Source organism: Anolis carolinensis, unplaced genomic scaffold (genome assembly GCF_035594765.1).
Source record: "Anolis carolinensis isolate JA03-04 unplaced genomic scaffold, rAnoCar3.1.pri scaffold_7, whole genome shotgun sequence".
NCBI classification, from domain to species: domain Eukaryota; kingdom Metazoa; phylum Chordata; class Lepidosauria; order Squamata; family Dactyloidae; genus Anolis; species Anolis carolinensis.
The window spans coordinates 27,307,454-27,319,873 of record NW_026943818.1 but is presented as its reverse complement, the minus strand read 5'-3'; the positions used below and the strand labels follow the sequence as shown (position 1 = coordinate 27,319,873).

Below are 12,420 nucleotides of genomic sequence, written 5' to 3'. Positions count from 1 at the left end.
TCTTTTCCCTTCCAAGGTGGACCCCCATTGACCACATAGAGACCCTTCATGACTGGACCCAAAACTCTGGGGCTTGGGCAGAGAGGATGGTGGGAGTTGTAGTCCACTCTAATGGGTCTGTAGGCCATAACGTAGAGACCCTCCATGACTGGACCCAAAACTCTGGGGCTTGGGCAGAGAGGATGGTGGGAGTTGTAGTCCACTCTAATGGGTCTGTAGGTCACAACGTAGAGACCCTCCATGACTGGACCCAAAACTCTGGGGCTCGGGCAGAGAGGATGGTGGGAGTTGTAGTCCACTCTAATGGGTCTGTAGGTCACAACGTAGAGACCCTCCATGACTGGACCCAAAACTCTGGGGCTTGGGCAGAGAGGATGGTGGGAGTTGTAGTCCACTCTAATGGGTCTGTAGGCCATAACGTAGAGACCCTCCATGACTGGACCCAAAACTCTGGGGCTCGGGCAGAGAGGATGGTGGGAGTTGTATTCCACTCTAATGGGTCTGTAGGTCATAACGTAGAGACCCTCCATGACTGGACCCAAAACTCTGGGGCTTGGGCAGAGAGGATGGTGGGAGTTGTAGTCCACCCTAATGGGTCTGTAGGTCATAACGTAGAGACCCTCCATGACTGGACCCAAAACTCTGGGGCTTGGGCAGAGAGGATGGTGGGAGTTGCAGTCCAGTCTAATGGGGGAGAACTGGGTCTGTAGGTAAAACCACCCTTGGGTGATAAGATAGAGACCCTCCATGACTGGACCCAAAACTCTGGGGCTTGGGCAGAGAGGATGGTGGGAGTTGCAGTCCAGTCTAATGGGGGAGAACTGGGTCTGTAGGTAAAACCACCCTTGGGTGATAAGATAGAGACCCTCCATGACTGGACCCAAAACTCTGGGGCTTGGGCAGAGAGGATGGTGGGAGTTGTAGTCCACTCTAATGGGTCTGTAGGTCATAACGTAGAGACCCTCCATGACTGGACCCAAAACTCTGGGGCTTGGGCAGAGAGGATGGTGGGAGTTGCAGTCCAGTCTAATGGGTCTGTAGGTCACAACGTAGAGACCCTCCATGACTGGACCCAAAACTCTGGGGCTTGGGCAGAGAGGATGGTGGGAGTTGCAGTCCAGTCTAATGGGTCTGTAGGTCACAACGTAGAGACCCTCCATGACTGGACCCAAAACTCTGGGGCTTGGGCAGAGAGGATGGTGGGAGTTGTAGTCCACTCTAATGGGTCTGTAGGCCATAACGTAGAGACCCTCCATGACTGGACCCAAAACTCTGGGGCTCGGGCAGAGAGGATGGTGGGAGTTGTAGTCCACTCTAATGGGTCTGTAGGTCATAACGTAGAGACCCTCCATGACTGGACCCAAAACTCTGGGGCGAGGGAGAAGGGAGCCACTGCAAGGGCCGGATATATGGTTTTGGGGGGCCGCATGTGGCCCATGGGCCATAGTTTGAGGACTCCTGCTCCAAGGCATTGGGCTCAGAGTCCAGCCCGCCTTTCTCTGCCTCTCCTCGAGGACCTTTGACCCAACGCTCTAGGGCGGTGGTTCTCAACCAAGCCAGTTTACCACCTTCTGGGAGTTGGAGGTCAAAACATCTGGTTGAGAACCACTGCTCCAGGGCGGATTCCCCGGCAGAGTTTTACCTGTTTGGCACCTTCTTGGCCCGTTACGTCAGGAAAGGTCTATTTGGCTCCCGCATTTCGTACCTGGAGCCGCCCTGCGGCCGTTCTTCTGCATGTTGTTTCATTCCAAAGGGCAAGTGTGTCCCGCTAAACGGGTCTCCCAGTGTCTCTGTGGCCAGTACTGGGCCCTTGCCGTCCTGTTACACCAGCTCCACTGGCTGCCAGTCTGCCACCAAGCACCATTCAAAGTTCTAAACCAGGGCCGGATGCGGCCCATCGAAGCCATTAATCCGGCCCCCACGGCACAAGGGCAGAAGGGGGTTGGGCTAAATGACCCAAGGGGTCTCTTCTTCTCTTACAACCCTTATTATTAATATTAATATTGAGGCTGGGAGGCCATCTGTCAGGGGTTCTTTGCTTGTGCTTTTGGTGCACAGAGGCAGAAGGGGGTTGGACTCAATGGCCCAAGGGTCTATTGTTGTTGTTGTTGTTGTTGTTATTATTAACATTGAGGCTGGGAGGCCATCTGTCAGGGGTGCTTTGCTTGTTCTTTCAGTGCACAAAGGCAGAAGGGGGTTGGACTCAATGGCCCAAGGGTCTATTGTTGTTGTTGTTGTTGTTGTTGTTGTTGTTGTTAACATTGAGGCTGGGAGGCCATCTGTCAGGGGTGCTTTGCTTGTTCTTTCAGTGCACAAAGGCAGAAGGGGGTTGGACTCAATGGCCCAAGGGTCTATTGTTGTTGTTGTTGTTGTTGTTGTTGTTGTTGTTGTTGTTAACATTGAGGCTGGGAGGCCATCTGTCAGGGGTGCTTTGCTTGTTCTTTCAGTGCACAAAGGCAGAAGGGGGTTGGACTCAATGGCCCAAGGGTCTATTGTTGTTGTTGTTGTTGTTGTTGTTATTATTAACATTGAGGCTGGGAGGCCATCTGTCAGGGGTGCTTTGCTTGTTCTTTCAGTGCACAAAGGCAGAAGGGGGTTGGACTCAATGGCCCAAGGGTCTATTGTTGTTGTTGTTGTTGTTGTTGTTGTTGTTGTTGTTAACATTGAGGCTGGGAGGCCATCTGTCAGGGGTGCTTTGCTTGTTCTTTCAGTGCACAAAGGCAGAAGGGGGTTGGACTCAATGGCCCAAGGGTCTATTGTTGTTGTTGTTGTTGTTGTTGTTATTATTAACATTGAGGCTGGGAGGCCATCTGTCAGGGGTGCTTTGCTTGTTCTTTCAGTGCACAAAGGCAGAAGGGGGTTGGACTCAATGGCCCAAGGGTCTATTATTATTATTATTATTATTATTATTATTATTATTATTATTTTATTGTATGACAAAGCAAACAATGTAGATATGCTGGATTTCGTTTCACAAAATCACAAGTCAAACACTTCCCAAGGGTCTAGGACTGTGTGATATATTTTCGGATGATGCGCGCAGATCCCAGTAGGGTGGCCTTTTGCAGTTATTATTATTATTATTGTTATTGACATTGAGGCTGGGAGGCCATCCGTCAGGGGTGCTTTGCTTGTTCTTTCAGTGCATAAAGGCAGAAGGGGATTGGACTCAATGGCACAGGGGTCTATTATTATTATTATTATTATTATTATTATTATTATTAACTTTGAGGCTGGGAGGCCATCTGTCAGGGGTGCTTTGCTTATTCCTTTTGTGCACTAAGGCAGAAGGGGATTAGACTCAATGGCTCAAGGGATCTCTTCCAATCCTTATTTATTTATTTATTTATTTATTAATTATTGCTCGGTGGCCAACTATAGTCCGGCCCTCCAACAGTCCAAAGGATCGTGAACTGGCCCCCTGTTTAAAAAGTTTGGGGACCCCTGTTCTAAACCATTGGTTCTCAACCTGTGGGTCCCCAGATGTTTTATCCTCCAACACCTGGGATTTCTGGGAGTTGTAGGCCAAAACACCTGGGGACCCATAGATTGAGAACAATGATGGGCAACCTTTTGCGCTTGGTGTGTCAAAATTCACCAAAAAACCTAGCATCACTTTGAGGAAAAAAAATGATAATTTCACAATATATATAGTTTAAATAACAAAAATCTATAACGGTAATATATAACTGTATTTAATAAATCAAAAACTATTTACTACCATTATTTCCATGTACAACAATCTATGGTCCCTCTTGCAGTTTCCACGCTGATTTCTCTCTATTGTAGTTTCAATGTAGTCATGAATAATGAATAATATAATAATAATATAATACAGTAGAGTCTCATCCAACATAAACGGGCCGGCAGAATGTTGGATTAGCGAATAAAAGCGACTAATTAAGAAATAAAGTGAAGTGAACTAAGGGGCCTAAGGGCTCGGGCTGTGGCGCAGGCTGGAGAGTAGCTGCAATGAATCACTGCAATGAATCACTCTGACCAGGAGGTCATGAGTTCGAGGCCCACTCGGAGCCTATGTTTGTCTTGTCTTTGTTCTATGTTAAAAGGCATTGAATGTTTGCCTATATGTGTAATGTAATCCGCCCTGAGTCCCCTTCGAGGTAAGAAGGGCAGAATATAAATGCTGTAAATAAATAAATAAATATGTTGGATAATAAGGAGGCATTAAGGAAAAGCCTATTAAACATCAAATTAGGTTATGATTTTACAAATAAAGCACCAAAACATCATGTTAGACAACAAATTTGGCAGAAAAAGTAGTTCAATACACAGTAATGCTATGTAGAAATTACTGTATTTACGAACTTGGCACCAAAATATCACGATGTATTGAAAACATTGACTCCAAAAATGTGTTGGATAATCCAGAACGTTGGATAAGTGTTGGATAAGTGAGACTCTACTGTAGTAATAATATAATAATATACTACAATAATAATAGAATAATAGAATAATAGAATAATAATAGAATTTATATATATCTATATACAGTAGAGTCTCACTTATCCAACATAAACGGGCCGGCAGAATGTTGGATAAGCAAATATGTTGGATAATAAGGAGGCATTAAGGAAAAGCCTATTAAACATCAAATTAGGTTATGATTTTACAAATGAAGCACCAAAACATCATGTTATACAACAAATTTGGCAGAAAAAGTAGTTCAATACGCAGTAATGCTATGTAGTAATTACTGTATTTATGAATTTAGCACCAAAATATCACGATATATTGAAAACCTTGACTCCAAAAATGCGTTGGATAATCCAGAACGTTGGATAAGTGAATGTTGGATAAGTGAGACTCTACTGTATATAAAAGGGTAATGAAATTTCGGCCTAGGACAAAACAACAAAACTACACATCCCAGAAACACTAAACTTGGCAGCACAACCCATCATCCATGCCTCTACGTTCATACAACAAAAAGAAAACAAAAATAAAGTCCTAATTAGAGGGAGAGGAATAATTGTTTTTATCCAATTGCTGCCAGTTAGAAGGCTAAACTCCGCCCACTTGGTCTCCTAACAACCCACTCAGCCCAGGGGACAGGCAGAGTTAGGCCTCACTTAGGCCTCTTGCACACTGCCTATAAAATACAGATTATCTGATTTGAACTGGATTATATGGCAGTGTAGACTCAAGGCCCTTCCACACAGCTATATAACCCATTTATAATGGACTTAATGTCAGGGGAAAACCTTGACCCTTGACCTTAACTACCACCAATTCCTCAATACTTTATTTCCCATACCACCAGACTTCGCCACAGCAATTCGTGGCCGGGCACAGCTAGTCTATATATATAAAAGGATAATGGTGTCGCTCCACCGGGCAAAACAACAAAACTAAAGGCCCCCCAACCTAGAAAATTGACAACACAACCCCTCATCCACGTCTCATTTTACGTTCTTACGCTCACCAAAGGATCCCTCCCCCTCAAACAGGGAAACACCCACTCTTTGAAGGTCCAAACCCATTCGGTACTCATCACTCTCTCATCTCAAAACACAAAATAAAGAGCAACACTCTGAAAACAAAGGAATTCCATCCAGGAAACAATCAGGGCCACCTGACACCTCCCAACAAAGGATTCCCCCCCCTCTAAGACTCGGAACCACCTAAAAAAAGCCACAGCAACGTGTGGCCGGGCACAGCTAGTATATATCTATATATATAAAAGAGTGATGGCATCACGGCGACCCACAAAACAACAAAACTACAGGCCCCCCAACCTCGGAATTTGACAGCACAACTCATCATCCACGCCTCTAGGTTGATACAAAAAAAAGAAAAGAAAAATAAAGTCCTCATTAGAGAGAGAGGAATAATTGCTTTTATCCAATTGCTGCCAGTTAGAAGGCTAAGCTCCTCCAACTTGGTCTCCTAGCAACCCAATAAAAAATAATAAAAAACACTAAAAATTAATACAATAAAATACTATAATAACAGAAAATAACTAAAAAATAATACAAGAAAATAATAAAATATAATAAATAAAAATATAACAATAAAATTAATAAAAAATTTGCAAATAACGTCAAATAAAAATTACACAAATTTTTTTAACCAATACCACCACCACTTTGCCACAGCAACGCGTGGCCGGGCACAGCTAGTATATATATATAAATGTAATGTGCATAATTCCCATGGAGTAAACAACAAAACCACTGGACCAAATCACACCAAATTTGGCCACAAGAGACATTAGTCATCCAATCAATCTGCATGAGGCAGTGTGTCAGCAAAAATGGCTAGGCGTGCCAGTGCTGGCATGTGTGTCATAGGTTGGCCATCACTGGATTGAGAGCCACTGCCCTAAACAGGTTCGGCACAGCTTACCTATCTGAACTTATCTCTCTCTATGAACCATCACAGACAATCTCGTCAGGGGAGGCCCTGCTCTCGGTCCCAAGAGACGGGGCCTTCTCAGTGGTGGCTGCTCGGCAAGTTTAGTATTTATATTAGGATGTTTTAATGCTTTGTCTTAGTGTTTACGTAAAGGTAAAGGTTTTCCCCTGACGTTAAGTCCAGTCATGTCTGACTCTGGGGGTTCTCCATTTCTAAGTGGCGCAGGCTGGAGAGCAAGCCAGCTGCAACCAGCTGTAATGAATCACTCTGACCAGGAGGTCATGAGTTCGAGGCCCGCTCGGAGCCTATTTTTGTCTTGTCTTTGTTCTATGTTAAAAGGCATTGAATGTTTGCCTATATGTGTAATGTGATCCGCCCTGAGTCCCCTTCGGGGTGAGAAAGAAGGGCGGAATATAAATGCTGTAAATAAATAAATAAATAAGCCGAAGAGCCGGCGTTGTCCGTAGACACCTCCAAGGTCATGTGGCTGGCATGACTGCATTATTTTAATTTAGAGTTATATGTTAGTGTCTAGTTATTATGATTTTTTTTTCTATTACAGTAGAGTCTCACTTGTCCAAGCCTCGCTTATTCAAGCCTCTGGATAATCCAAGCCATTTTTGTAGTCAGTGTTTTCTATATACAGTAGAGTCTCACTTATCCAACATAAACGGGCCGGTAGAATGTTGGATAAGCGAATATGCTGGATAATAAGGAGGCATTAAGGAAAAGCCTATTAAACATCAAATTAGGTTATGATTTGACAAATGAAGCACCAAAACATCATGTTAGACAACAAATTTGGCAGAAAAAGTAGTTCAATACGCAGTAATGCTATGTAGTAATTACTGTATTTATGAATTTAGCACCAAAATATCACGATTTATTGAAAACATTGACTACAAAAATGTGTTGGATAATCCAGAACGTTGGATAAGCGAGTGTTGGATAAGTGAGACTCTACTGTATTTATATATATCGTGATATTTCGGTGCTAAATTCGTAAATACAGTAATTACAACATAACATTACTGCGTATTGAACTACTTTTTCTGGCAAATCTATATATATAAAAGAGTGATGGCGTCACGGCGACCCACAAAACAACAAAACTACAGGCCCCCCAACCTCTAAATTTGACAACACAACCCATCATCCACGCCTCTAGGTTGATACAACAAAAAGAAAAGAAAAATAAAGTCCTAATTAGAGAGAGAGGAATAATTGCTTTTATCCAACTGCTGCCAGTTAGAAGGCTAACCTCCTCCAACTTGGTCTCCTAGCAACCCAATAAAAACTAATAAAAAACACTAAAAAAAATTAAAAACACTAAAAAATTAATACAATAAAATACTATAACAGAAAATAACTAAAAATAATACAAGAAAATAATAAAATATAATAAAAAGATAACTTACAATAAAATTTATAAAAAAAAATACAAATAACGTCAAATAAAAATTACACAATTTTTAACCAATACCACCACCACTTTGCCAAAGCAACGCGTGGCCGGGCACAGCTAGTTTGTTGTATAACATGATGTTTTGGTGCTTCATTTGTCAAATCATAACCTAATTTGATGTTTAATTGGCTTTTCCTTAATCCCTCCTTATTATCCAAGATATTCGCTTATCCAAGCTTCTGCCGGCCCGTTTAGCTTGGATAAGTGAGACTACTGTATATGTATTGAATTTTTGCCACTAATATGTTGTAAACCGCCTCCCTGGGGTGAGAAAGGCGGTATATAAATATAGTGAATAAATTTAGGCCCTGGCAAGGATGCTGGAGTCGATGCACTGGACGTCTCCCATGTGCCTCGTAACCCGAGTGTAACCCAGGCTGTTAGGAATTGTGGGAGTTGAAGTCCAAAACCCAAGTTTGCCTATGCCTGGTGTTGCCCCATGGGTCCCACGGAGAGTCTGCCCTTCTGCTGTGACCTATGAGGGAAGCCGGTCCACAGAGGCGGTTCAACCACCAGGCCAACTAGGCAGTTGCCTGTGGCGCCATCTTGTTGGGGGGCGCCATCGAGGCAACTCCTGTCTCCTGCGGCCTGCCTCCACAAGGTATTGAACTGCTTTTTCTGTTGATTTGTTATAAAACATGATGTTTTAGTGCTTAATTTGTAAAATCTTAATGTAATTTGATGTTTAATAGGCTTTTCCTTAATCCCTCATTATCAAACATTTTAGCTTATCCAACGCTTTTATTTTTCAGTGATTGGTTGGGGGGGGGGGGGGGACCAAAATTCTGTTCGCCTACACTTGAAAAATACCTAGGGCCGGCTCTGCCGGTCCAAGACATGTATTGGTCGCTCTGGATCTGTTTTCTGTTGCGTGTCATCAGTACGGTTTCAACCGGTCAGCTTTGCCAGTGGGATTTCTCCTTGAAGCTGTTCCTCTCTTGGAGGCGATATCTGCACCGGTCTTTTCTCGCCTACGTTTTCGTGCCAAGCTCTCTTTTCCCATTTTGTGTGAGAGAGCAGCCGTTGCGGATCCTCGGGAGAGGAGTTGCTCTCGGATGTAGGCCAAGAGCACGGGGTCAGGGGGAGGTCAGGTGGGGAACCCGACTCAGATATTATTATTATTTACTATTATAATATTTGTTCCTACCCTGCTTTATCTCTCCCAAAGGAGACTCAAAGGTGAAAGCATTAGCATACAAATTAAAATACAGTAGAGTCTCACTTATCCAACATAAACGGGCCGGCAGAATGTTGGATAAGTGAATATGTTGGATAATAAGGAGGGATTAAGGAAAAGCCTATTAAACATCAAATTAGGTTATGATTTGACAAATGAAGCACCAAAACATCATGTTAGACAACAAATTTGGCAGAAAAAGTAGTTCAATACGCAGTAATGCTATGTAGTAATTACTGTATTTATAAATTTAGCACCAAAATATCACGATATATTGAAAACATTGACTACAAAAATGTGTTGGATAATCCAGAATGTTGGATAAGTGAGTGTTGGATAAGTGAGACTCTACTGTATACAAATACAGAATTGAAGATACATCAATATGAACGTACAGTATTCCTTCGCTTTTCGTGGCCTCGGTGTTTTGTGGGTTTTTTTATCGCGGTATTTTCGCTGTTTTGTGAGATTTTCATTGCAGTATTTTCGCTGTTTCACGGGTTTTTCATTGCGGTATTTTCGCTGTTTTGCGGGTTTTTTATTGCAGTATTTTTGCTGTTTCGTGGGTTTTTCATTGCAGTATTTTTGCTGTTTCGTGGGTTTTTCATTGCAGTATTTTTGCTGTTTCGCGGGTTTTTCATTGCAGTATTTTCGTGGTTTTTTACCATGGTATTTTCGCTGTTTTGTGGGTTTTTCATTGCAGTATTTTCTGTTTTGCAGGTTTTTTATCGAAGTATTTTAGCCCTGCCTCATGCACGGAGGAGTTGTTTAAAGCTACGGACAATGCGGTCGCTGTTGCCCACTTTTGGTCTAAAACTATTTAGCTGTTTGTGATTCCTTTATTTTATCACTTTTGGACTCGTTTGTTATGCGATGCTTTTGACACAAAATAAATAAGCTGTTTCACGGGGTTTTTATTGTGGCATTTTCACTGTTTCGCGGGCTTTTATCGAGGCATTTTCGTCATTTCGCGGGTTTTTATCGAGGCATTTTCACCATTTTGCAGGTTTTTTATCGCAGCATTTTCACTCTTTTGTGGGTTTTTTATCACGACATTTCGCTGTTTCGTGAGTTTTTTATCGCGGCATTTTCGCCATTTCGCGGGTTTTTTATCGCGGCATTTTCGCTGTTTCATGGGTTTTTTAATCGCTGTATTTTTGCTGTTTCATGGGTTTTTTAATCGCTGTAGTTTTGCTGTTTTGTGGGTTTGGGCGTTGTGCAAAGGGTTTTGGAAGGGGGGAAAGGGAGAAATAAAGGGAGAGGGTAGGGAAGCGTTGGAAATTTAAAAAGGGTTATTTCGCTTCCATTCTTCTTCTCTGCCGGTGTACTGTGTATTGTAACTGCTAAAACAAAGTGTAAATATTAAAATAAATATAGTGTCCCTACTTCGCGGATTTTCACTTATTGTGGAACGTAACCCCCGCGATAAGTGAGGTAACAGTGTACACACACAGTCACCCCTTGGGGCTGTGGGCAGACACCCTTCTTTGCCAAGAGACCCCACAGATGGGCCCCACTGACCCTTTTTTTCTCTTCTCTTGCAGCCGGGTGCTTTTGCCTGTTTCGGTGGAGGAGGTAAGTCCTCGTTCCTTTACTCCCGGGGCCTTTTTTACCCAACACCCTGCTTAGAGTTGTGCCCATCGAGCCCAGGAGCCCGTTCCCTCTCCCATCCAGGCCGACGAAGCAGTCTCGTTGGGTTTTCAGTCCCTCTTCCGCAGATGCCACATATGCCAGCCCCGTCCTGTCGCCATGCTCCCAGGCATCTTCTGGCCGACTGTCCTCTGCTGTCAAGGTCATGGGCTCGCTTTGCGGCCTTTCCCCAGCTCCCTCGTAGCTGCCTTCCGTCTTCCTTCTCACTTTCAATGGCAAGGAACAAACTGCTGATGGGAGTAAACAGTCTCTCTTCTCCATGTCTCTCCATGACCGAAAAAGCCGCTCCTTGCTTTCCCTCCTTTGGGGCAAACAGTGCAGGTTCCTCTGCGCCTCCCTGTCTTTTTTACACGAGGTCTGCTTTGACCTTGCTGCCTGTCACTAGACCAACAAGGAGCCCCCAGCCTTTGTTTTCCTGCTGCAGGAGAGTGAGTGAGGGGCCAATCTGAGAGGAGAGTCTGCTGGCCAAGGCTCCCCTCGAAGCATCCTTTCGGTTTGCAGCTTGGAGGGCCAAAGCGCCCGGGTCTATGGGTGCAAGTGCCAGGACCTGCAGCCCAGCGCAGAGCAAGGAGCACTCCTTAGTGCTTGGCTGCAGAGTCTTTGGGTGCATAGACACAAAGCCTGTACCCATAGGCTCAAAGCAACTGGGGTGCCAGGACCTGCAGCCCAGCGCAGAGCAAGGAACACTCCTTACTCAGTGCTTGGCTGCAGAGTCTTTGGGCGCATAGACACAAAGCCTGTACCCATAGGCTCAAAGCAACTAGGGTGCCAGGACCTGCAGCCCAGCGCAGAGCAAGGAGCACTCCTTAGTGCTTGGCTGCAGAGTCTTTGGGCGCATAGACACAAAGCCTGTACCCATAGGCTCAAAGCAACTAGGGTGCCAGGACCTGCAGCCCAGCGCAGAGCAAGGAGCACTCCTTAGTGCTTGGCTGCAGAGTCTTTGGGCGCATAGACACAAAGCCTGTACCCATAGGCTCAAAGCAACTGGGGTGCCAGGACCTGCAGCCCAGCACAGAGCAAGGAGCACTCCTTAGTGCTTGGCTGCAGAGTCTTTGGGTGCATAGACACAAAGCCTGTACCCATAGGCTCAAAGCAACTGGGGTGCCAGGACCTGCAGCCCAGCGCAGAGCAAGGAGCACTCCTTACTCAGTGCTTGGCTGCAGAGTGTTTGGGCGCATAGACACAAAGCCTGTACCCATAGGCTCAAAGCAACTGGGGTGCCAGGACCTGCAGCCCAGCGCAGAGCAAGGAGCACTCCTTAGTGCTTGGCTGCAGAGTCTTTGGGTGCATAGACACAAAGCCTGTACCCATAGGCTCAAAGCAACTGGGGTGCCAGGACCTGCAGCCCAGCGCAGAGCAAGGAGCACTCCTTACTCAGTGCTTGGCTGCAGAGTGTTTGGGCGCATAGACACAAAGCCTGTACCCATAGGCTCAAAGCAACTGGGGTGCCAGGACCTGCAGCCCAGCACAGAGCAAGGAGCACTCCTTAGTGCTTGGCTGCAGAGTCTTTGGGTGCATAGACACAAAGCCTGTACCCATAGGCTCAAAGCAACTGGGGTGCCAGGACCTGCAGCCCAGCGCAGAGCAAGGAACACTCCTTACTCAGTGCTTGGCTGCAGAGTCTTTGGGCGCATAGACACAAAGCCTGTACCCATAGGCTCAAAGCAACTAGGGTGCCAGGACCTGCAGCCCAGCGCAGAGCAAGGAGCACTCCTTAGTGCTTGGCTGCAGAGTCTTTGGGCGCATAGACACA

The 12,420-nt window shown here is 45.0% G+C and overlaps 1 protein-coding gene across 1 annotated transcript in view; it reads left to right on the top strand.

Moving 5' to 3' along the window:
* The window catches only part of pitpna (phosphatidylinositol transfer protein alpha), a 42,368-nt gene that overhangs the window by 2,138 nt on the left and 27,810 nt on the right, over window positions 1-12,420 (top strand). Inside the window, exon 2 of the mRNA XM_062960463.1 lies at window positions 10,562-10,592. Within this exon, the coding sequence (XP_062816533.1) occupies window positions 10,562-10,592 (31 nt within the window). The remainder of the gene's footprint in view (window positions 1-10,561; window positions 10,593-12,420) is intronic.